The 24450-nt window shown below is 37.9% G+C and overlaps 2 protein-coding genes across 5 annotated transcripts in view; one reads left to right on the top strand and one right to left on the bottom strand.

The window, feature by feature from the left end:
* LOC140158935 (general vesicular transport factor p115-like) overlaps nucleotides 1-12545 on the bottom strand; it is a 29817-nt gene extending 17272 nt beyond the window's left edge. The window contains exons 1-8 of one of the 4 annotated variants that reach the window (XM_072182218.1): nucleotides 12373-12545; nucleotides 5754-5840; nucleotides 5167-5308; nucleotides 4097-4224; nucleotides 3465-3623; nucleotides 2499-2704; nucleotides 1508-1616; nucleotides 545-685 (exon numbers count right to left, since the gene is read on the bottom strand). In XM_072182218.1, coding sequence (XP_072038319.1) covers nucleotides 545-685; nucleotides 1508-1616; nucleotides 2499-2704; nucleotides 3465-3623; nucleotides 4097-4224; nucleotides 5167-5308; nucleotides 5754-5840; nucleotides 12373-12438 — 1038 coding nt within the window. In that variant the 5' untranslated portion in view covers nucleotides 12439-12545. The remainder of the gene's footprint in view (nucleotides 1-544; nucleotides 686-1507; nucleotides 1617-2498; nucleotides 2705-3464; nucleotides 3624-4096; nucleotides 4225-5166; nucleotides 5309-5753; nucleotides 5841-12372) is intronic. The other 3 variants (XM_072182219.1, XM_072182221.1, XM_072182220.1) reach the window with 3 other exon arrangements.
* Nucleotides 12546-19443: 6898 nt separating this feature from the next.
* On the top strand, nucleotides 19444-23752 carry LOC140158934 (very long chain fatty acid elongase 5-like). The gene is made up of 2 exons (XM_072182217.1): nucleotides 19444-19629; nucleotides 21863-23752. The coding sequence occupies exons 1-2, from the start codon at nucleotides 19489-19491 to the stop codon at nucleotides 22418-22420; spliced, it is 699 nt and encodes a 232-aa protein (XP_072038318.1). The 5' UTR covers nucleotides 19444-19488; the 3' UTR covers nucleotides 22421-23752.
* The last annotated feature ends 698 nt before the right edge of the window (nucleotides 23753-24450 follow it).

Genomic DNA, 24450 nt, shown 5'->3' with positions numbered 1-24450 from the left:
CATAAGTACATGGCAGGGATGCAATGAATCACATTCACATGGGCACAATCAGGGCATACACAAGATCAAATGCTGTATCTGCATTCTCAATAGGCAGCCCAAAGTCAGATCCGGCTTACTTAACACATTTTGGTTGTCATTTGAATAGTTCTGAAATGTTGAGTAAACATAGCATATCAAAGTGTATTTGGCCCTCAAACACAGATTGATCTTTGAACTGACTTTGGCCCTACGCAGCCTGCTAGCAAATATAATTGCCAACCCCTGCACTATATCTTATTGACTTCCCACAATACAGAATAATTGAATTGAAATTATGTCTTACAACCCCACTGTGTATGCTCATGTATATCTGTTGTACTGCAATCATTCTGCATTCAAGTTATTGTTGTAGTATCAATCCAATTATAATGCATTATGTGATCATGTAAATAAGCAATAAGTGAACCCAAATTCAAATCTGGCAGAAGATGATTCCATACAAGACGATCTTCTCTCGTGATAATTCCAAACCTTTTTCCCTGCACCTCCAAATTGCACTCACCTCTGTAAGGATATCAGCAGGTACGCCACTAGCCATCAGAATTCCACAGAGTTGTTTGAGTAGCCCACATTGATGAATCACCTTCTGACATACACTAGTAGCTTGTTGTGGATTGCTAGGGGATACCAATGTCCGCACCACCTGTATCAATGTAAACAGTACCAAAACAATATTTTGACAAGTGCTCTTGCAAAATCAGACTTTGCCACACATTCATAAAGACTCTTGATGCATGACAGTATGAGTTTGAGCCCACAAGTGTCGGGCTGATATGCACACTGATAAGGGTTCTGCACCTGTATAGAGCTACATCCCTGAATGAGATCAAATATTCTTAAACACTTGAAAACGTTCCTGCAATCTCATTGGTTCTTACCCGTGTGATATGACACGATATCACACGGGTCAGCGTGTGTGCATCAACGCGATACCCGTGCTCGCTATTTGAACCAATCGGAGGCGCATAGCAACAACGGGCTGATCAATTTTAAGCCCTAGGTAGTTCCTTATAAAATGTAGGATTTAATTTGATTAAAATTTGTAATACTTATGATATTTCTATTTGAATTGAAGTGTTTAAGAATGAGAATAAAGGTATTGTTTTTATTATCGTGCATCTATCGTCTCATATAACAGGCGACATCATTTTTTTGGCGTGAAACAACTCGGCTTCACTCGTTGTTTTACTTAAAATAATGATGTCGCCCGTGTTATATGAGACGATAGATGCACTCCAGGGGCTAAAACCAATACCTTTATTCTCTAAGTTTATAAGGTGCCTTGGGACAAAGTTGTCATTGACTTTCTGTAAAGCGCAATGATCTAATATGTCACTACACTATAAAATGCAAAAATTACTTCATTCTGCACACAATAAACATAAATTCACAAATTCTAAATGTAAAACATCTTAAAGAATACAACACACAATCAAACTTATTTAATACTCTTTAGTGAGCTTACCTGTAACATTAGATTGACATTGTTAACTTTTTGCGCTGACCAACTGCCATCTGGGCTGCTGCCACCTGACGTCTTGAGATCAAAAAATGGAGCCAACCTCTGTATGAAACTATGGTGGGATAAACAACATATGAGATAAGCTTTAATTTATCATGAAGTTCAACCATATGGTTATTTTTGTCAGTTTGTCACTTCTGACATTATTTTGTCCCCATACCAAGAAGGGGTATAAAATATCAGAATGCAATGATGCAGTAATTAGGGTCTGATCCCAAATATCAATAGAGATTAGATTTACCAAGGAATTAACAAAGCACCAATATCATTGTATAAAAAAATATATATACTACACTTTATTACAGTTTCATTGGCAAACTAAGATTCACAGAGAATATTGATCTTCGTTATTGACTACATCAATTCTTCAGTAAACAAGTTTTTTTTTGTATCCAATCCAGAAAATGCACTTGAACATTTCAGCAACCACAGTTGCCTTTTTTCAATCAATGGTGTGGATTTCTTTGGGACTTTGGGTGGGGGGATGGGGTGGGAAAAAAAATGATGAAGTATAGTGAATCCATCACCTATTGGCGACAGAATAAGTTTATGGTACAAATAAGCGCGAGGCGTGAGAAAAATGTTGCCATATTGAAGCCAAACTGATGAAATGTGGTGCAAAAGTGGAATAATCTGCACGAAACATGCAAAAATGACCAAATATGAGGTTAATTTGGTCAGAACCCCACATACAGACCTGTGTCAACATTGGGGAGATGATTGTATGGACAATCCCCCTGGCAAAATATTGAGGGGATTTATCTTTGCAGGTTTACTTGTTCGTACATAACTATGAGTATCGATGATTTGTCCAAAACCCTTTACACTTTTGTGGATGAGGCACTTCATGTTTGCATGTTTTAAAAGCGCTTTAAAATAGAAAGCACATATGCTAACTTAGTATCAAGTTTTTACGGTATATCTAAATGCTCACCTTCCTTCTTTAAAGAACGTCTGGTTGGAGCTATTTTTCTTGAGCAGATTAAGCAGCAGTAATAAGCAATCTTCTACCACAATGCCTCCATCACTTGCTCCTTCCTCTGCAATGATCTCCAACAGTCTGTCAAAGGCATTCTCAAAGGCTACAATCTTCTGAATGTTGGCATTACCTTTGGTTAGTTGTGTCAGTAAAAGTAGCCCCTGGAAATAAAGAAGGTTTTGCAATTCATTAGTACCCATGCTTCTCCCAATTGCGATATGTACTTTGTGACTTTTTCATAAACTATAATTTATCAAGATTTCTAATGGGGTATACATAGGTGCAATGAAAAAGTTTGTTCCATCTAGAAGCTAACATTTTCCAAAATTTAGGGAAATGGCTGACATGATCAAGTATATGGGTGTAAAGCACAAATGCCAACTAGGAAAATGTCTGTGCCATATAATGCACATTGAGTTGATTGTATTTTTAAGAACTATCTTGAATAATATTGGAACCATGAGACAACAGTTGAAACAAAAGACCCAAATCTGCTCAATCACATGTAAGTAATTCAAGGCTTTAACTTGGGGGAGGGGGGACAACTTACAACTCTGGCAACAATCTGAAAGTTTACCGCCAACATGTGGATTGCCATTTTGCAGCCTACTATACTATTTAGTTATATAATTATTTAGTTTTTGTTACTGCGCACATAAATAAGTCCCTACTTACACTTTTAGTAATAAATTCATACAAGCGTGCCAGTCACACATTACGCAATGTGCAACAAGCGTAGGTGCTGTGCCCAATTGTGTGGACGTCATTCTATGATGTTACATGTCTTGCCATTTCCAATTTAAAGTATACCAGCACAATCAAAAGTTGTTATTCAGAAGATTGCTAGATTTTAATTTTGTCATTAAAAACCCACTTTTGATAGGTGTTTAATGACTGACCACACCGCTGGCATATACTCACATCATTTCTGACCACTTCTCTGGTGTCAGACAGCAAGTCCATGAGTTTGGAAACACCCTGTGGACTGACAAGAATAAGTTGTTGCACTTGACTTGCACGCATAGTACTAAGGGCAGTCATGGTCTTGATGGCAGGCCAACGCACTTTGAACTCGTATTCCTGAAAAAACCAAAATTAAATGATTATAAAAATGTCACATGGAATCACAGCTTCATAGCTCTGACCAAGGATAATGGTAACTGCAGCAAAGATAATGGGAACTGCGATGCCAAGAAACATAGGCTGCATACATGTGCATTGGTAATACATTATTCATAAGGAATCACAAATATGATAAATATGTATGCTGTTATTGTTTAAGATTTACCACCCAAGTATTGCAATTAATATTAACTTCATTAACATACATCTAAGATTGCATATGTATGGGGTTGGCCCATGTGTTAAGATACGATAGGTCACAAGGTCATAATCCAAAGCAAACAGTCCGTTTTCTCTAAACAGTGCGGTCACTGGGGAGATATTGTGTTTTATAGAAGGGCATGGATGAGATGCATTGTATCAAAAAGGGACTGAAAAGCAGTCTAGCCATCAGTCACCTGTCTTAAAGACAAGTGGACAACCAAACCTACCTCAAGCAATCCAAGTACCAAGGAGACATTTTCAGAACGCTTCAGGAAGATGTCTATAAATTGTTCGCTGAGCTGTACTTCTTGTTTCATTCTAGCCTCCTGTTCAGCTGGGCTCTCTTCTTCCACTTCTGCCAAAAGAACAAATAATAAAACCTGGTGTTACATACATTCTGTGGCATTGGGGGTCGATGCTTTGCTTCACACGCGAGCGCGACGCGACGCGTAAAGAGCGTGGTGCACTGAAATAATTATTCTCATACCTCCAGTTTCCGAGGTCCATATACTTTGTACTTCTATGTGGACAGACTATAGATGGGACATTTCATTCAAAGGAGTATGCCGACATGACAGGGACATTCCCATCTTTGATAACAATATGTGACACCATTAAACATCTTAAAACTGAAAATTATTGGCAACAGTTTTAATTAATAAACAAATACATCTATCACATAAAATATGTTATCAGGCGAAATAAATTGTCTTAGTTTTTCCCCTGTTTGAAGACATAATATTGAAAAATGCACTTGGTTCTGGAAATGAGATATTACTCCCAGAACCCATGCCACAATCTAATTACCTGGCAATAGAACTCATTTCATACATTCATATTCTAAGTATGAAAACTTCACTGCTGGTAATACCATCTATAAACGAAGACAGAATTAAAAAGACTAGTTTGCATCTGACGTCATCTGTCAATGAAACTCGGAGACGGTTTGTTTACGATCTGCGGTGTTGATTGAAATTTCTGAAAGCAGCAAATCACAGCGCGCCTTATATTGGTTATTTTTTCACTTTCAAACATGCAAACCATCTCAAAAGTTAAGTCATTAAAATAATAGTCTTTCCTGAAGACACCATGTCAACAATGCCTAGAAATGTTGCCTTTTGCCTTGTAAAAGTAATTTTTTCGCCATTTTCTGCTACACCATTTCTCCAATGAAGGCATCACATGACTCAACCTTCCATTTACGCCCTACTAAGCAATCACAGGTCGTAGGGAGTTTGATTGACAGTGACATCATAAGCAAACTAGTCTTTTTAATTGTATCTCTGATCATACTAACCTTCTTCTGGTTCCAAGTGGGCGGCAATAATGTTGAAAATAGTGTCGAGTGCATAGCCCATTATCTCGCAATCACTACGGTCAGTCTGTAGGACATTGATTAAAATGTCCAAAGCTTGCGTCCCAACCTCAACACGAAATTTCTGATAAAAATGAAGGGAAATGGACAAAATTTTAAGTTAATTTCAGCACATTGGAAATAAGCTGATATGTTGAAGTGGACCTGCTGACTTTGGTATCAAAATAAGGTGGTATATCGGCGGGTCCACAGTGATTTTCAAGGTCTTTTGCATTTGAAGTTTTTACACTTTATTGTGGAGACACACTATGAGAAGGAAGGGGAAACTATTATAAGTAGGAAAGAAATAGTAATTAGCTAAAAATGTATGTAAAAATGCTTGTATGATATATCACTCCCACCTACCACTTGATAATAGTGAAATTGTGGCTGACAGCGTAAGTTATTTTAGATTGCTCCAGAAAGTGTGAATCTACAAAATACCAAAACTAACAAATCTGGTGCCAACCTGACCATTCAAGTATATATTGATTCTCAATATCACATCTTAACATCTTTTAAAGACTCACCTTAGACAATGATTTCAATGCTCTTACTGCATCTCTTCGGTCATCTAATAGAGTTGATGATTGCACTCTGTCACATAACCTGGCTATCTATAAGGTATAATGAGAAAGGAATAAACAGTTACCAACAATGACAAAACACAGTTAAACAGACAAACACATTTTGTGCCCTGTACATATAATATATGTCTGTTGTCTGGTTTTACACAGCCAAATGAGCCAATACTGCAGTATTGGATGACTGGATGTGTGGCAGGGCTGTCAACTCTCTCACACATTGGCCGTGAGTCTCACACATTGGGTCACTTTCTCACGGTCTCACGCCAAGGTAGCATAATCTCATGCTTAGGTAGTAAATCTCACACAAAAAGCTGGAAAATGAGTGAAATCTCACGCATCGTCATGAATAATTTGTTACTCCCCCCCGCTTTTCACATTCTCGAGCGCTGTGGCTCAAATAATCATGGTTAAAAATGAACATTGGAGTCGGCAAATCCCGATACGCCTCTGTCTCACGCCAAGCAATTTCAAAAAGTGGACAGCCCTGATGTGTGGTAAGCAAGTATGAAATGAATCCATGTGAATATCAGAGCTCAAGAGTACGGTTTTAGCCTAAGTCATTAACGGGACTGAAAGAATGCAGCAATTTCTATGTTTGTACTGGGAGTTTTCCGACATGGAGAATTGGGGATTTCTACAAATTCGTACAAAAGGTAACTAATGTTACAAACAATGACAAAACACAGTTTGTGCTCTGTACATATATATATGTCTGTTGTCTGGTTACACACAGCCAAATGAGCCAATACTGCAGTATTGGCTGTGTGGTAAGCAAGTATGAAATGAATCCATGTGAATATCAGAGCTCGGTTTTAGCTTAAGTCATTAACGGGACAGAAAAAATGCAGCAATTTCTATGTTTGTACTGAGAGTTTTCAGACATGGAGAATTGGGGATTTCTACGAATTCGTACAAAAGGTAACTAATGCGTTGGGGATCGCATTTTGAACTACCACTAAATGTTTTAAAGTATCATTTTGGGGGATGCAATTGGTGTACATGTATGTCACATTTTGATTTTGAATAGTCAGTGGGAAGTGAGCGTTTCACAGGTTGGATTTGATTTTTTTGTCCATTTTTTTGTCAATTTTACTACAGATCGAGTAATAATAGGGGCTTAAAGGCCGCTATAAATATCTGGAAAACACATTAAGTTGGGAGCTGTACAAAGTTTGGTGGTATAGAGGTGAACATTGACTTGATTACTATTTAAGCCTACTTAATTGGGTTGTCCTTGAAAGTTTGCCTGGTCAACTGGATCCCCCTTTAAGGGTAGACACGTTATTGTTGGTCAAAGCAGCCAAAATATTGATTTTCCATTATCTTAAGGGGGTATTACGACCCTGGCCACTTTTGTGCCTATTTTTGCATTTTTCTCAAAAATTATAGCCAGTGTTGTGAGTCGGTAAACTACCGGTTAATTTACATGGTAAATTACCGGTAATTTACCGCCATCTTAATTTACCGTGGTAAAATAGGGTAAAATAAGTAAATTAAGTAAAATATGAAATAAAAAGATTTTTTTCTAATAATATTGTTTTTGTTTGTTTGTTTTATAGAAGATATTTATTTTGTTTGCAATATTTGCACAACTTACTTAAAATAATGATTTTGTAGACCACTACTACCTATAACTGCCCAGGCTGTACTATATAGTGTACAATAGACTATAAGTAGAGAAAGTGTTGGTGATGTGTATTCAGCTGATCAACATGTTCATTTACTGCATTTAATTTAATGCTCATAGTTATATGCAAGAAATTAAACAACACCTCAAAACTTTCACATATTAAACCAGGCTAATGAAATTATGAAAGCACTGAAAGCAGTACCCCCCCACTAGCCCTCTTGATGGTACTTCCAAATTTTGAGGGGTTGCTCATGGCTTCTTGACTATGTCAAGGTAAAATTTCCTATATTTTTAGTCACAAATATGAGTGAACTTGTTACTGAAAAATGGCTGTTTTGATTTCACATCATTCTGAATATAAATGCTCTTTGTCTCTGTTTTACCAAAGTATTCCCTGCATATTTTGGGTACCACTGTAAAATATCCTCATTCATTCTACATGTAAGTTGTGATTAGCATCCTTGAAGTATAACTTTTGACAAGTTTACTTTTTTAAACCAGATTCAAATATTATAATGACTAGGTTCATTACCATCAGTCATGAGATATGGTCTACAGTGGAAATTTCAATTGAATGAACACAGCCTGGCAATTTTTTTGTGTACATACAGCTTTTAAAAGCTGTGTTCATTCAATTGAAATTACTAGCATAGATGTTCTACCATGAAAATGAAAACGGAATGTAGTTTTCTCAGATGTTATACATGTAGTCCAGTGCCAAGTGGCAAGACTGGCTCTGTGTCCGTGTGTTGTTTAACCCTAACACCCAAAAATCTTACAAAATCTTACGATGAAAAATTCTGCGCATGCATGAATCCCAGGGTCTCATGGCGCGATAACGCAACCAGCGAAGTGTTATATGAGCACGGAATTGCTGGCGGGCAGCAATAACCCGTGTAGCTACCGGTCCGTGATCGTTCGGTTGGCATGCGAGGGGTCATAAGTTCGAATCCCGGGGGTGCCAAGTCAAAAATTCTTCTTCTCCTTGACTTTTTCGGATCTTCTTTGACTTCCGATCCCAAAAAGCAGGGTCCAGTGTTAGGGTTAACTAAGATGTATTTTTCCAGATTAGAGCCTATGTTAACCCTAACACCCAAAAAATCTTACAAAATCTTACGATGAAAAATTCTGCGCATGCATGAATCCCAGGGTCTGCGATGACGCAACCAGCCGAAGTGTTATATGGGCACGGGATTGCTGGCCGGGCAGCAATAGCCCGTGTGGCTACCGGTCCGTGATCGTTCGGTTGGCATGCGAGGGGTCATAGGTTCGAATCCTGTTGGTGCCAAGTCAAAAATTCTTCTTCTCCTTGACTTTTTCGGATCTTCTTTGACTTCCGATCCCAAAAAGCAGGGTCCAGTGTTAGGGTTAACTAAGATGTATTTTTCCAGATTAGAGCCTATGTTAACCCTAACACCCAAAAATCTTACAAAATCTTACGATGAAAAATTCTGCGCATGCATGAATCCCAGGGTCTGCGATGACGCAACCAGCCGAAGTGTTATATGAGCACGGAATTGCTGGCGGGCAGCAATAACCCGATGTAGCTACCGGTCCGTGATCGTTCGGTTGTCATGCGAGGGGTCATAGGTTCGAATCCCGTGGGTGCCAAGTCCAAAATTCTTCTTCTCCTTTACTTTTTCGGATCTTCTTTGACTTCCGATCCCAAAAAGCAGGGTCCAGTGTTAGGGTTAATTAATATGAGAAAACATTGAAACACTTGCTAAAAATGGACGTAAATACTACATGACTTTTGTTTCACTTCTTACAAATTCAGCTTTATTCATGAAGCTGATTTTCATCTGGAAAGGTGTATCACAAAACAGGACTGTGTTCAAGTATCTATGTAGCTCTAAATATGAAAAGAATTGAATTTTAATTTTTATTGTTCAATTTAACTCTTTTATAATTTACTTAATTTACTTATTTTACCATTTTTTACCGGTAATTTACCGCCATTTTAAATTTAACGGTAAATTAACAACACTGAATAGCGCATTGGTTACAATTAAGATATGTATAGGGGCAAGGACTACAACCACTGCACTGAAAATTCAGCAACTCATGGCAAGTAGTTATTGATTTATTGATTAAATATTGGTTTTCCCTCATTTTTGACTGTAACTCCACAACTGTTGTCTGTGTTGAAATAAAATCTCCAGTGCAGTAGTTGTAGTCTTGCCCCTATAATATGCATTTCTTACTTTTCACCAATGTGCTATAATTTTTGAGAAAAATGCAAAAATAGGCACAAAATTGGGCAGGGGTGTAGTACCCCCTTAATTAAGAAAAATAACACTTTGATGTTTTGCAAAAATTCATTCTACAAATCATACACTTTGAAAACTTGCTTGGTTTATTGTTTTTAATGTATTTAATGTATTGTATATTTTACAAAAGCGGTGGAAATTTCGGTCCTTTGCTTTGCTATGGTTTTTCGGTCGGGACAGCAGTGCAATTGCCGGGGTACTCAAGTTTGGTTTTGGTAGGGACGTGCTGCTGAGATTTTGGAAGTAGACCCATAAATATACCAATTTTTCAAGAAATTTGGACCCATTGATATACCAAAAGTCTAAATTTTCAGCCGAATTTACCCATTATTATGTTTTCAGAATCTTGCTTCCTATACCTCTCCACACAGTTTAAAACGTCAAAAAAATAGCATATTGGATGCATTTGAATCCAATTTTAGCGCCACCTGGATCCCAATCCCCCGTGATTTTTAAAATCACCGATTTTGCCGCCAATTTTAACGTATTGCAAACAGCAACGACCGTATGTGAGACTAGCAAACATAAACGCACTGAATGAGACTATTCATTCATGAACTCGATTTTGTTTATTTTGCTGTCAAACCGCGAGAATTTGATTTTCACGGAAGCGGAAAGAGATGTTTAATTTCATGATTCTAGGCTTGAAAATCAACGTTGTGGTGTACTAAATGCATGTTTCAGCTGCTAAGAAATGAAGAAATTAATGTTGTTTGCCGTTTATCTGTACGAAAGTACAAAAAACAGTAAAACCGTGCTTAACAACCACATAAAAGCTGCAGAATTCGCACTCTCATGCCTCGGACATCGAAAATTATCATATTTTCTGACCAAACCAGAGGATTTATACCTGCTAAATGTCACTTTTGTAACTAATTGAAGACTCTGCAAGGTTTGAATGATGTTAGCACAGACACGGTAGGGTTTTAGATAAGCTTATGAAATCGATCGGCAAAGAGTCCACCCAACTGCACTGCACTGGCTCTTGCACAGTTGCACTGCAGGCTTGCACTCAGTATTTTGTAGCTTAAGTTAAGCTTTACTTTATCAGTTTATTGCCTATCAAATATTATTATAAACACTTTATTACTTCATATTTTCAACCCTCATAATTCAATTATATCATTTCGCAACTTACGAACGACTCGGAACGAGTAAGTAACTTCATGAGACATGTAGGGAGTTTTCCCCATTTTTTCCCCTCTAGTGTTGGTAGGCAATCTCTGGGAAGTGCAAATTAGTAAATAATTTTAGTGAAATGTATTTTACAATACGTTCTAAAGTTACGATGGATTTTGAGACTTACTAAGCGCTACGAATCGTCATAAATTTTGGTGAAATGAATCCCGTTGATGTAAATGTTACGGAAACTTGTGGAATTCGGAAGTGGGGCCAAAAAGTCCGGAAATAGGACGGAAAAAAATTCAAAAATTCTTTTTTCAATTTTTTTTTTTTTGCTCTAGGCATGTAAGATCAGTCGATTTTGACCTCCCCCAATTTTTTTTTTTTTTTTTTAAATCTAAAAAAAACAATTACTGAAAAAAAAAAAAAATTGAATTTTGTCTTAAAATAAAGATTCTGAAAACATAATAATGATAAAATTGGATGGTTTATTTCACCCAATGCAAAATTTATTGGTCTCAAGCTATGAGTTTTAAAATATTGGACTCGACTACGCCTCGTCCAATATTTTAAAACTCATAGCTCGACTCAATAAATTTGTGCATTGAGTTCAAACCATCAATTTTATATCAAAATTGTCTTAGTTTTTACAAATTTTCCCAAAATTTTGGGGAAATTTTGGCTAAATTAAGGGAAAATTGGGCTGTTTTCCGAAAAAATTGAGAAAATTTTGAAAAAAAAGACCCATTCATATACCAAAATAAAAAAAAAAAAAGGGGTCATTGATATACCAGAAGGCTGAAAATGCTACCCATGTTTATGCACGCCCCCGTATGGTCATTTGTACTGAGTACCCTTCAGGTGCAATTGAGTGCACCGGAGGCTGTTTATTCTGGTAATGTTGAAATTTGGATGAAAGTTACATTATTTCGATGAGTCAACTGTATCTTTTGAGCAAGATTTGCCTATTTTGGGCTGTCTAAAATTTTGCTGGTCAAAGTGTAATTTTAGCAACATTTTTGAATTTGATGCAATCGCCTGTCGTGATCGGCTGAGTTAACTTCTGAACTTCAATTGCTTTACACAGCGAGCTGCTTCAGCGAATCCGACTACATTTTGAATGCTACGGTCTCTACTCTAGCCTAGAATGTGAAGCTATGGGTGAGCAAATTCTTGGCTAGACTTTTCGAGTAACTAGGCCAAGGACAGGTGATGTAGCTTGATGTATGTATGGTACGGGGATGGGGGCGGGGCCAAGCAAGAGTTGACACAAATTTATGTTAAAATTGTCATTGTCATACTATTTATAACTTAATTGAATCATTTATTTTGATATAAAAAGATTCAAAGGAAACATTTGGGTAATGTCTGGATAAAACAAAAAATTAATATGCTCACTGCATTTACATGATTGCAGTACAGCTGAGCACAAACCTTCCAAATTCAGCAGCCGAACATAAACAATATACACGAATTTTACTATACTGCAATCTGGGCAAGATGTTTGATGTTCTTGCTGCTGAAGTGCTTGCTTTCTTACCGTATCTGCACCTGTAGGCTGAACCCCTGGCTCTCCAGAACCTAGTACGTTTCTAAACCAGCTCATAGTTGTCTAATTTTGTAGTTTACAAGCTACAAAATTGGCACTCAGCTCCGATACAATAAATTACTATACTGTGTAACGTGGCCTTCCCAGGATGCATCATCATCACTCGTCAGCAATTGAGTGTTTCTAGAAGTAAGACAGAAACTGGATAATTGACCTATAGCGCGTGATGGCGTGTATGGAGCCCTGATATCTCTTCAAGTTCAAGAGCTGAAGATGTAGGCCTACCGTAAAAACTTTTCAGAGTTTTTAAACCACTGCTTCCAAACAAAACCAATTATAATTATTTCTAATTAACTCTTTTTTATGACAGTAAGGTTACCTTCTACACCTTGAAGTTGAAAAAGATTTTTTAATTTTGTATTAAAAGGGTGCCCTAGCTAGAGGTTTAGGCCCTATAGCCTGGCCAAAGTTAGGCCTACCTAGACTCGCTTGCCAGTCCTATATACGCCGTACCTATGTATATTGAGGACTGGCTTACGCCATTTTGAATGTCAATGGGAAATAGGCCTACACACTTAACGATTTGCGCCGGTTAGAAACTTGAAAAAAAATCTTTAAAATTTCATCAATGTATATAAATGTGGTACCAACTGTATTGTGCTTGATAATTTAAGACTCGGTTGAAACAAAATTAAGGATCGAAAGCATTTAAGTGTCCAAAAAGGCAAAATTATCGTCAAAGTTCTGTTGAAATCGGCACCCTTGCGAAGGGTTCAGAATTCGAATCGGGAACGAAAATATCCGATCTTTGCGATCAAAAACACAAAATTACAACTTTAAACATACTATTGGCAAAAGACATTATTACCAAACAATATAGAATAGAAAATTTGACATCATTTTCTCAAAATAATGAAAAAATTTGCTCACTAGAAAAAGTAGGGGAGAGCGGGGAGTGTTCGCCCTATTTTTTTCTGACCAGCCTAGCGATGTCAATTTTAAGGTTAGGGATGACCTGATTAGCCCATGTGAAAGCCCTATGTCTTAGCTATATACGGCCACAATCCCAGAACTATAGGGCTTACAATAGCAACAGGATAGAGCAAACAAAAAAGTTTTGCAAAGTGGCGAACTTACCCCATATTGGGGCAGGTTCGCCCATATGGTGGGGTAAGTTCACCCTAATCCCCAAAAAAGGTTTAAACATTGCATAACAATAACATATTCAATGCAAACATTTAGCAAGGGTATACAGGGCATTCATTCTCTTCTGGGGAGTCACTAAATTTGTTGCAGGTCGGGTCAGGGTAAAATGTAGGGGTCCAAAGTGAGTTTAAACGTATCATGTTTACAACTTCGGGGAGATTATGGATTAGGAAATAAACGCTGGTATGAGCAATACTGATACCACATAACTTTAAAAAAACATGCTTTTCAGTTGTTTTACCTTGTTTAATGGTATAATTATCAATATTTTGCATAATACGCGGATGGGGCAGGTCCGCCCTCCAGTTTGGGGTAAGTCCGCCCGGGGAAGATATAGGGCGAACATGCCCCATCCTCAAAGGGCGAACGTGCCCCTTGTGCACATTTTTGTATTTTCTTAAGGGTATGCAAAATACAAATCGAATAAGGAGTTTATAACTGCATTTATCCCATAAATCCCATATGTTCCCATTACAGATTTCCATTAAAACCATCTGTATTTATGTATCAATGATAATACAACATTATTAATGCAAGAAAAAGTTATGTTTTGGTGTAAATTTTTTGTTTTGGCTGCAGTTCGATGAACACGTCCCTATATATCACGTAGCTAATATGAGAAGTTTATAATGGCCTTTGTCACCTAATTTTGCCATCACCAAATTCCCCGATAGCTGTAGTGCTGAGAAACAAGGGGTGGGCGAACCTACCCCTAGGGCGAACACTCCCCGCTCTCCCCTACGCAATCCAATTCCCGTTCAAACGCGTGGGAAACTGAAAGTGCATAATCGTGACTAGGCCTACCCCGCGCCCCGCAAAATCACAGTGAAGGAAAAAAATAAATTAAAAAAAAATGATCTTCGCTGTGACATTTGATCGTACATTATGGTAGGGCCTATTTTCACACTTTTGTATCAACCTTTTGGAAAAGTGAAAAAAAAAACCCTATAAAAGGTAGGCCTATTTAAATTTTTCCAAAAAAAACCCCAAAACGTCAGACTACTGAGTAGGTAGTATTTAGGCCCTTCACAATTAATTCTTAGTTTCCTGTTTCAAGTTTGAAAATAAAGGACGAGGTGACTTTTAATTATTAATTATTAATTACCTATTAATTATTAATTATCTATTACTTTCTTTATTTTGAAAATGTGGTCGTGACTATTATCAACAGTCCATTTGGTCATTTTGACTAAGACTACGGATTTAATTATTTTACCTGTATAATTGATTTTTCACATTAATATTAGTAGGGGACCCTACAATGTTCTTGTTTTATATTCATAATCAAAGTTGAGATGATCAAAAACAGATATTAGCAAATAAAAGTAATTAAAAAGTCAATCAAAAGATGAAAATACCTAAATAAAAATAAAATAATTAAATATTTTTCCATTCTTGATTTTGGACGCGCGAGGGAAACAGGAAACTAAGGATCAATTGTAATTGGCCTTATGGTAGCCCTGCCGAAATCCTGTGATTTCGGCAATCCCGTGATTTCGGCAACACATTTCTGCCGAAATCCCGGGATTTGTCGAAATCTCGGGATTTCGGCAATCTCGTGATTTCGGCGCAACATCTATACTCATCGGGGAATAAATAAGATTGCTATACTTTGATCAACTCGTTTATCATGTTTCCTGAAGAATTTTTGTCCGAGAAAAAATGGTTCACAGACCTCAAAAATTTCAGGTAGCCTACTTTTTTTTTTTTAAATGAAAATTATGGGTCAACCCCACAGAAAAGTAAATTTTTCCATGAAAATTTGTGGTCATTTTTTTCAGGCCCCCCCCCCTTAGTCGAAATATTTTTGCATCAGCCCCCACCCCCTTACAAGTGTTTGTGAACGGTCCCTAACTCACAGATTTTGTCAAGTGTTTGCCATGAAAACCAAAGATTTGTTTAATGTCTAACTCAGGTCTAACTTGATAATGATGTCCCGGCTTGACCATGTTGACTGTAGGCTAGACTGAAATCCTCCAGTCTTGAATACTACGCACGGCTTGACCTTGACCGGGACCAGTGAGACCTTGACTGAGTGAGACCTGACCTTGCGCATGCCTTGCGGCATGGCATGATTGCATGTGTGTGTATTCTATCTTGAAACAACGACGGGACAACGACTACCGATGTTGTAAATGGTCGGTGAAGACGGAAGTGCAACTGCAACTGTAACCAAACTACCTCATTGTACTGTGACCATTTTATTTGGTGAGTTAATAGAGCTCTAGCTACTAGGCCTACTAGGACCTAAAGTAGTATGATATGATAGTACTTATTAGTAGTATAAGTAGTACAACCTTAGCTAACCTTGGAAGCCGTAAGCTTACCAATATTGTCACACACAGCTAACATACTTATCATGCTTTAATATACCGGGGTAGACTACTTATACATACATACATGTACATCAGTACAATCATGTGCACATGCATTCAAGTAGGCTAGTAGGACTACATCGGACTTAATATGTAGGCATATCGTGATAGGCCTATATTCAGTTTCAATCAAGATCAATCAGTGCGAACCGTAATCATGCTGGTAATGAACGAACAGTCGTCGCTTGGAGTAGGGGGAACCGGGAGGGGGACGGCCGGGGGGAGAGAAGATTGCAAGCCTTTGCATCGGGGCCTGAGATTGGAATTCCAGTTTCCTTTCTCACGAAGTAAGGGCTAAGAGTAAAATTGTACAATTGTGTTTGGGAGTGGCCTTCTCTCTTTTCTTTTTCCTAGCTATTTTCTTCCATTTCTTGCTTTGTTTATCAAAGCTATCTAGGCCAGCATGCATATATTAGCCTACACTGGCTATCCAGGCTTGTGCATTTGTATGAGCTTGGAACGGTCCATGGTTTTCCATGGATTAGCATGTGTTCCTCACGGACCAACCTGGGTAAACAAACAAACAAATATATTTTTCCAGTCGGTAGCCGCCAAGAAATCACTATGAATGCGCCCGTATCCCCCGCCCTTATAGCCCTCCTTCATTTTTTTGGAACCCATATTGCAAACCTTCAAAATGGTCTCAATCCCGGGGTCTCAATATTAAATGCGAGTCTAATGCGAGCGTAGCAAGGCTAGTGATCAGACCCGTAGCCAGTGGGTGCGAGTGTGCGACCCCCATGCCAAATGCCCAGAAAGTCCCATTTGCGAGCAAAGCAAGCGAAAAAAATAGAGGTTTTTATGCCCTTTTGATCCAAAAATGTCCAAATCTTCCCCCAGTCCAAAAAGGTGCAATGTTTCGAAATCAGCACCCCCCAAAAAATCCCGCTGCAGGCCTGCTAGTGATGCTGATGATGCACAACGAGAGAAGCCTGGAACTTGACCATAACAATGAAATACAGGCCTACGGCTACGTGTCTACTTTGTAGACTTGAGAAAGCTTTGACAGGTTAAGCCGGTGCACGGAAGAGATTTGGAGTTGACTGAAGAGACAGAAGGTTGATAAGCCCACTATAGGCCTAGTAGTGGGATAAGTGGCAAAGGTGGGATCAATGGTAGATGGAGTTTCAACCCAAGAAGAGTGCGTCAAGGGCATTAACTACCACCGGTGCTCTTCTCAATACGTGGAGATCATGATGATGATGATAGAATCAATGGAAAAATGGAATGTATACCCTGTGTTGGAGGAAGTATAAGTTGAAGGATGCGTGCGATTTGCACGGTGGCCAAGAAGTACTGGTGGCAAGAATTATCAAAGCAGGTCTGATGCATGGACACTAGCTTAAATGAAATATCAAAGGTGATGGACAAAAGGTTGAGAAGATGGGATCAGTCGGACAGATGTAAAAAGAGCAAGGATTGGGACTTGGGCTTGGCAAAGATGTTCTCCTCAATTATGGAGATGCATGATGATGATGATATGATGATGAATCATGGAAAGAGTGGGTATACCCTGGTGGAGGGGAGTAAGTAACAAGCTGATGGGTGCGATATGGTGTACGATGTAATATCCAAGTAATGGTGGCAAGTAGGCTACCGAAGCATGTCTAGAAAGATGGACAGCTTATATGAATGAAATATCATTGAATATCAAAATAATAAGATATATCAAGAAAGGATGAAAGGTAAATAAAAAGTGGAGCATGCAGGTCTAACAGAGGTAACAATTTAAGATGGTTGTAGGAGTCGGACAGACGTATTGAGAAAGGATTGGCATGGGCATGGCAAAGGTGGATCCTCTTCTCAATATGTGGGAATGGAGATGATGATGATGACGATGAGTCAATGGAAAGAATAGGGCGCACCCTTATATTTTGGAGAGGGTAAGATGAAGGACGTGGGTGATTTGTAGATGACCAAGCCATATTGTTGTAAGTGTACCGAAGCAGGTCTACAACCATGACAACGATTGATGGACATTTGAACATGTTTATAGAAGCTTTTCAAGACATCAAGAGGGATATTTTAAACACTGGCAAAGGTGCCGACAAAAGGTAGAGGAGGTCAAACAGTTCAAATAACTGTGTAACACCTAAAGAAGGCGGAGTAGTCGGACAGAGATATACATGTAAGAGCAAGGATTGATAGCAGAAGTGCATAAAAAAGAAAGTAATTTCTGCAAATAAAGCAAAGATATGAAAGAGAAGTGTCCGTGATGTAGTTTGCAGTGGACCTTGTGTGGAGCTGAGACATGGACACTGCAGAAAGAGGATGTGAGGAGACAGGAAGCTTTTTGAAATAGTGAGTGTGAAGACTGTGGAGTGGAGGAAAATGGAAAAGTACGGTAAGTTGAAAGAATGCTGTGAATCTGGGGAAGAGAGGTCAATGTGGAGCAGAAAGAGGAGTAATGGCTGTCCAATGGGCTGGCCACGTGGACCTTTGAACCTAGAGTGAAGAATGAGGGAAAAGACTTGGAGGAAGAATTAGGAAGAAGTTGGTAATGCTATAGATGAACTATTATAGCAAAAGGCGCGGTCAAATCATGTGGAGCTATTATTAGCGAAGATAAAGACAGGAGAAAGACGTACATACTGATACGACGTACGGTATGGAAGCCGCAGAACACCCAAGCTTAATTATGTCTACACAATATTGTCATTGAATGATGGTCTCTTTAATAGATGTGACATGTATGGATTCATTAAATGTTACTGTTATCGCATAGCTAATGTGTCTATCAAGTATCAATGGAAATTTATAAGTAGGCCTTCTACCGGTATTCATCCATATGCTGCACATTATAAAATGCGCTCTGCCATATTCTCAGCAATTAGACTTACTACCATAGACTGTATTACGCAGAATCGTAATTACTGTATTGCAAAAATCATTGCATATAATGTATAAGCCTAACCACCCGGCCTAACCATCCCGGTGGGTTCAGTCTTCACTGACAATGTGTACGCATGATGGTTCCAATTAGGGGTACTTTTCAAGAAATGTCCGCGGAATTTTCGAGGACAAAATTGTTCGCGATTGTACAAATTAGGGGTGTTTTGGAGCAAAATTGTCCTTGAAATGAAAAATAGGGTGTATTTCTAGGACTTTCGTCCGCGTTTTACCGCTACAGTTTTCGTTATTGTCCTCATTTCCCCGTGAAATAGGGGGGAAATTCAAAAGCGTCCTTGAAATGGTAAAAATAGGGGTATTTATTTCGGAAAAATGTCCTTGTTTCCTCGTGATAAGGGGGTGAAATGAAAATGCGTCCTCAAAATGATAAAAATAGGGGAGGTATTTGGGCGCAAATTTTCCTTGATTTCGCGCAAAATAGGGGGTAAAATTGCTGCAAATGTCCTCGATTCCCCGTGAAATAGAGGGTCATTTTCAAATCCTGGAACGGTCATACGTCCTACCTTTAAATACAAACTGAACCCACCGGGCTAACCATACAGTTAAATTAAAAACTGTCTATTTTCCCTTAATTTCTTATAGATTAAGAGTCTATGTAGATATTGACATTATCATCATGGTGTTCACCGAGAGAGCCCGGGTGGTGTTTCTCACATTCACCGAGTTACAATCATTTAAGGTGATGGTGGTATATTTGCTGATGATATTGCTGTCTACTGTTTATCAGAAGATGACACAACCGTTATCATTACGGAAGGTGAGTAAAGTGAATATGGTAATCATGCTTGTATCAGCCGTATATTAAAGCCACAACGCTGCATATCGATAACATAATCAGTATGGTGTGATCCCGGGGTGTGATGCACGATAGTCGTATAAGACAAAGGTCAACCGTCAAAACTGAGGTCTTTGTTAATAGGCTATGATTATGTTGGTCAATTATGTATATACGGTCACCCGTCTTTCGTGGTCACTGTCTTTTGCGGTTACTGTCTTTTGCAGTACTGATATTTTATATTCTTTTTAATGTACTGGTCGGGTGTAACGGTCAGGTGCAATAAATTACCGTGTTTGAGTTAATTTTTTACACCCCCATTTTGAAAATTATGGTGTAATTTCACCTGGTGCAGGACAATTTGAAGTGCAGTCTCGGAATAATCAAAATAAATGTACAATTTTGTAGAACACTTACTTTCAACATGGGGCAAAGTAAACGCATCCCAAAAAGAAAGTATCCAGTTTGATTTTGATCCATAAAACAAAGATGAGATCTTAAATCAAGACCTACCAAAAGCACGTTACAAATAAGTTTATTCCGCATAGTTTGATACCTCATTAGTCCACATCGATGCAGAATTGATGACACGATGATCTTTAGAATGCAATTACCTCAATTTTAAAAATTGCACTATCCGTATTGATGTGGTTTTCCTGCTTCTCAAGATTCTTCATAAAGGTACATAATAAAAAAGACGGTCTAAGACTGTTTGACTTCACTTCATGTGTTTCATTCAATGCAAATACTCCTTTACTCCTTCCTCAATGTTTTACCCTTCACTTTTCGCAGTCGATATCTGGTATGTCCTCCTGCTGCATCAATCACTGCCAGACATAGGGCGCATGCTCTCAGCCTTGATCGAGTAGCAAATCAATCGGAATTTACTGCAATTTTTAAAAGTGAGGTGATTGCATTCTAAAGATCATCGTGTCATCAATTCTGCATCGATTTGGACAAATGAGGTATCAAACTATGCGGAATAAATTTATCTGTAACATACTTTTGGTAGGTCTTGATTTAAGACCCCATATTTTACTTATGGACCAAAATCAAACTGGATACTTTCTTTTTGGGATGCGTTTATTTTGCACAGACACTGATAACCTGTGAGTTACGGTGAGCCTTACCAGACTTGTACCTGCACTATTGGGCATTACAATCATGCAAAAAGTATAAATTCGAGAAAAATTAAGGGCTTCGCTATGGAGCAAATCATATATTCAGGGTCTGCACATATGCCTAATGGCTTTAAGGGCTGGGGTATGAACGTTTGGACAGTATTTATTTTGGGACATTAGAGCACATCAGACATATCGAATTGCATTCTGAATATGAAGAATGTCATTCTGATATCAAATAATTTTGATTTTTGAAATTCGCAATTTAATACACATTTTATGGCAAATCATTAAAATTGATATTTTTGATATTTAACAGTACTTGAAGTAAACTTTATAAATCTGATGATTTATACTTAAAGTGTATGTAGGTGGGATGAAAAGCCGACGATCAATTGAAAATTTTGACCTTTCGTATTGAAGATATGGATTTTTTTCCCAAAACACCAAAAAAATTAGGTCTTTTTGGGAAAAAATCCATATCTTCAATATGAAAGGTCAAAATTTTCAATTGACCGTCGGCTTTTCCTCCCTGCTACATACACTTTAAGAATATATCATTAGATTTATATAATTTACTTCGAGGACTGTTATATATCAAAAATTTGAAAAATATCAAATTTTTATAATTTGTCATAACATTTGTATTATATTGTGATTTTTAAAAATGAAAATTATTTGATATCAGAAAGACATGCTTCGTATTCAGAATGCAATTCGATAGGTCTGAGGTGCTCTCATGTCCCACAAAAATACTGTCGAAACGCAATAAACGCTCATTTTGGATCCCTTAAGGTTCCCAGATTAACTTACTTGGTCTGCCACAAGAGATCATTTTCCCCCTTTTCAGCCAGCATATGGAATGCCCTTCGTGAACATGTTGTGTCTTACCAGGATATGTAGAGTTTCAAGCGGTGAGGTAAACCGCATTGAAGCTCATGGCGCCAACCTGTCAGCACTAGCTAATTTATTAGCCTTGACATCATTTATTTTTCACGTGTTGCAAATTTCAGTTTTTTAATATTATTTATTATACATGAATGATCATCGTAATTATCTAATTCATTCATTTCTTTTCTTATTTTTCACCTCAGGTTTTAGTGCCTTACAATTATCTATGCAGTGCTACCAGTGTTGTTACCATGGTGCTAATGATAGTTGGGATGATTCAAAGTCAGTCCATCTACCTTAAGGAGTCCGTCCCCGCCATTGAAACTGCCTTCTTCCTCTACTGGATCGTCAAAAACATCGAACTCCTCGATACAGTATTCATGATACTACGTCACAAAAGGCGCCAAATATCGTTTTTGCACGTGTATCACCATGCCTCAATGGTTGTACTCTCCGATTTTGCATATCATTATTGTCCCTGGCCGGGCATTGCATTTGGTCTTTCGATCAACTCATTTGTTCATGTGTGTTTGTATTACTATTACGGCTACACCGCACAACATCCAGAAAACCCTCCACCGTGGAAGAAGAACATTACCCAATTGCAAATAATTCAGTTTTTAGTTGGACTTGTGCATAATACCATAGGATATTTACACTACGGGTTCTGTATCTATTCAACTTTTTACGGGGTTAGCATGTTATATTTGTTTTCAAGTTTTTACTACGGAGCTTTCATCAAGAAGAAAAAGAGCGTCTAGGTCAGTATCAGTTAAAAGAACGCCGCACAAATTATTAATAAGTAAACTATAGCAGGAATTATATGCAGGGATTGCAAGCTACCGGTATTCGTAATTCAAATTGTACTTTTGGTGCACATGTTTGTGTTCCGTCTCAAAAAGCAACTATGCAATGAACATGTTACATTCGTTATATAGGCAAAGGGCCGTATTCGTCGCTATGCACAAATGTCAATGAATTGGGCTATTGCAGATAGATTTTGCCCTAAAAGGAATATGGAAAGTCCGGGATTTATCTATTCTATATAGAAGACCGAATTTCTAGGATTTTGGATTTTCCTGCTTATTTATACAAAATTAATCTTCTTGAATGCTACTGGTATTCCTCCATGCCCTATGTGCATTCGTCAGGAATTTCAGAAGTTCATGATGTTTAAAAATAAAATCCATTTTTTCTGTTGAAGACTTATTCCTCAACACCACCACGCGAACCTAGCACATATATTGTCAGGATTTCAGTACTCTTTGTACTAAATTTCCGAATTTTACTACATCAGGTGTTCATATCCTGGGGGTTGGGGGCAAAATTATCTGGAATAGCCCATTATAAGTTCTCAATCATAAATTGTTGATTATTTTGTCACTTGTATGTAAGACTCATGAAAGTTGATGTTAAGTTTCCCGTCACATATTTTTTGTCGAGTGGTGAGGTTCATTCATTATTTGACCTCATTATTACCAATATTGTTCAAAACAGGGAATAATGCTTATAATATCATCTTTCCATACATTTTGCATCAGATGAGAAAAGATTAGAGTTTGTTTTTATGAAAATGCAAAGAAAAGCAATTTTTGTAATTAAATTTTCATTATTGACTACATTTTTTATTATTTCCATATCAATTTTCTGACATGACTTTTTCTTGTAAAAAAGTTTTTATAGGCAAAATGAAAAAGCGATGCGGGCGAGTGACGGGAAACGTGGAATCAACTTTCATTAGCTAATGTAAAAAAAACAAACTTACTGTAGTGGGATCTGTGCCTCGGATCGGAGGGGGAGGTACAACATAAAGTTTTGGTGGGTATACTCCCCCGGAATGTTTGAGGTGGTGGGTTTTTAGACGGCGTATCGGTAAAAGGGGTCTTTTGGAGCTGTGAACAAGTAAAAGGGGTCTTTTGGAGCTGCGATCAGTCAAAATCAAGAGTCTTTGGCTTTTTAGCTGCAAATCGCCTGATAAAAACAGAAATGTAAGGAAATAAGCAATAGGGGTCTCTTAGAGCTGAAATTATCAAAATCAAAGGTCTTTCAGCTCTGATTTGGTAAAATGCGGGGTCTTTCGAAGCTGCGCGGTCCTAAAACTAAGGACTCGTATGTGTCCTTTGTGTTGAGTGCTCCCCTCTGGTATGTGCCATCCATACTTTTGTAATCGATGGATGAAAATAACTAAAATAAGGGAACACTTTGTGGAAAACAAGCGGGCAGCTGATGCCAGTTATTTTAAGTTTATTTTCAAAGCTTCCCCAGATTGAATCATTATTACATTTTTGCGAGGGGATTTGTTTTATGGAAAAAGATGGTGCTGTATTATGAACATTGTCAGAATTTTTAAACAAAGATTTCGATGGGTCAAATAAAAGAAAATAGTACCGAAATATGTGTACGTTGTTTTTGTTGTTAGTTGAATGTTAAGTATTTTCAAAGTTACTAGCCTAAAAATTGTTAATTCTTTCAATTTTTAGGCTAGTAACTTTGAAAACGGAATAAAATGATTCAACAAGGCGTTCCAATCTCTATGCATGTTCCTTACGACTGCAATCAAGAAAAATATAGTTGGCACACCTTGACAATGACTCTTGGAACTCTTCATTGCCGCTCTGATAGTTCAGATAAACTATCCTATAGCTATAGTTATAAGAATGTGAGAAGTACACAATTTCCTCTTTCCTTTATTCCCCCTCAATCAATGTTGCACGTTGGGGGAGGGAGGACTGGAGAGCACATTTATGGCAAAAGTGCTTTCATGAACATTGAATTGAAAGAGAGGGTGCAA

Source organism: Amphiura filiformis, chromosome 8 (assembly GCF_039555335.1).
Source record: "Amphiura filiformis chromosome 8, Afil_fr2py, whole genome shotgun sequence".
Taxonomy (NCBI): Eukaryota; Metazoa; Echinodermata; class Ophiuroidea; order Amphilepidida; family Amphiuridae; genus Amphiura; species Amphiura filiformis.
This window is presented reverse-complemented; position numbering and strand designations above follow the sequence as displayed.

Bases quoted from the DNA above. Each gene is read 5' to 3' on its own strand.
- LOC140158934 (XM_072182217.1), top strand. From the start codon at position 19,489: ATGGTGTTCACCGAGAGAGCCCGGGTGGTGTTTCTCACATTCACCGAG. The intron at 19,630-21,862 runs GTGAGTAAAGTG...TTTTCACCTCAG, and splicing joins AACCGTTATCATTACGGAAG to GTTTTAGTGCCTTACAATTA.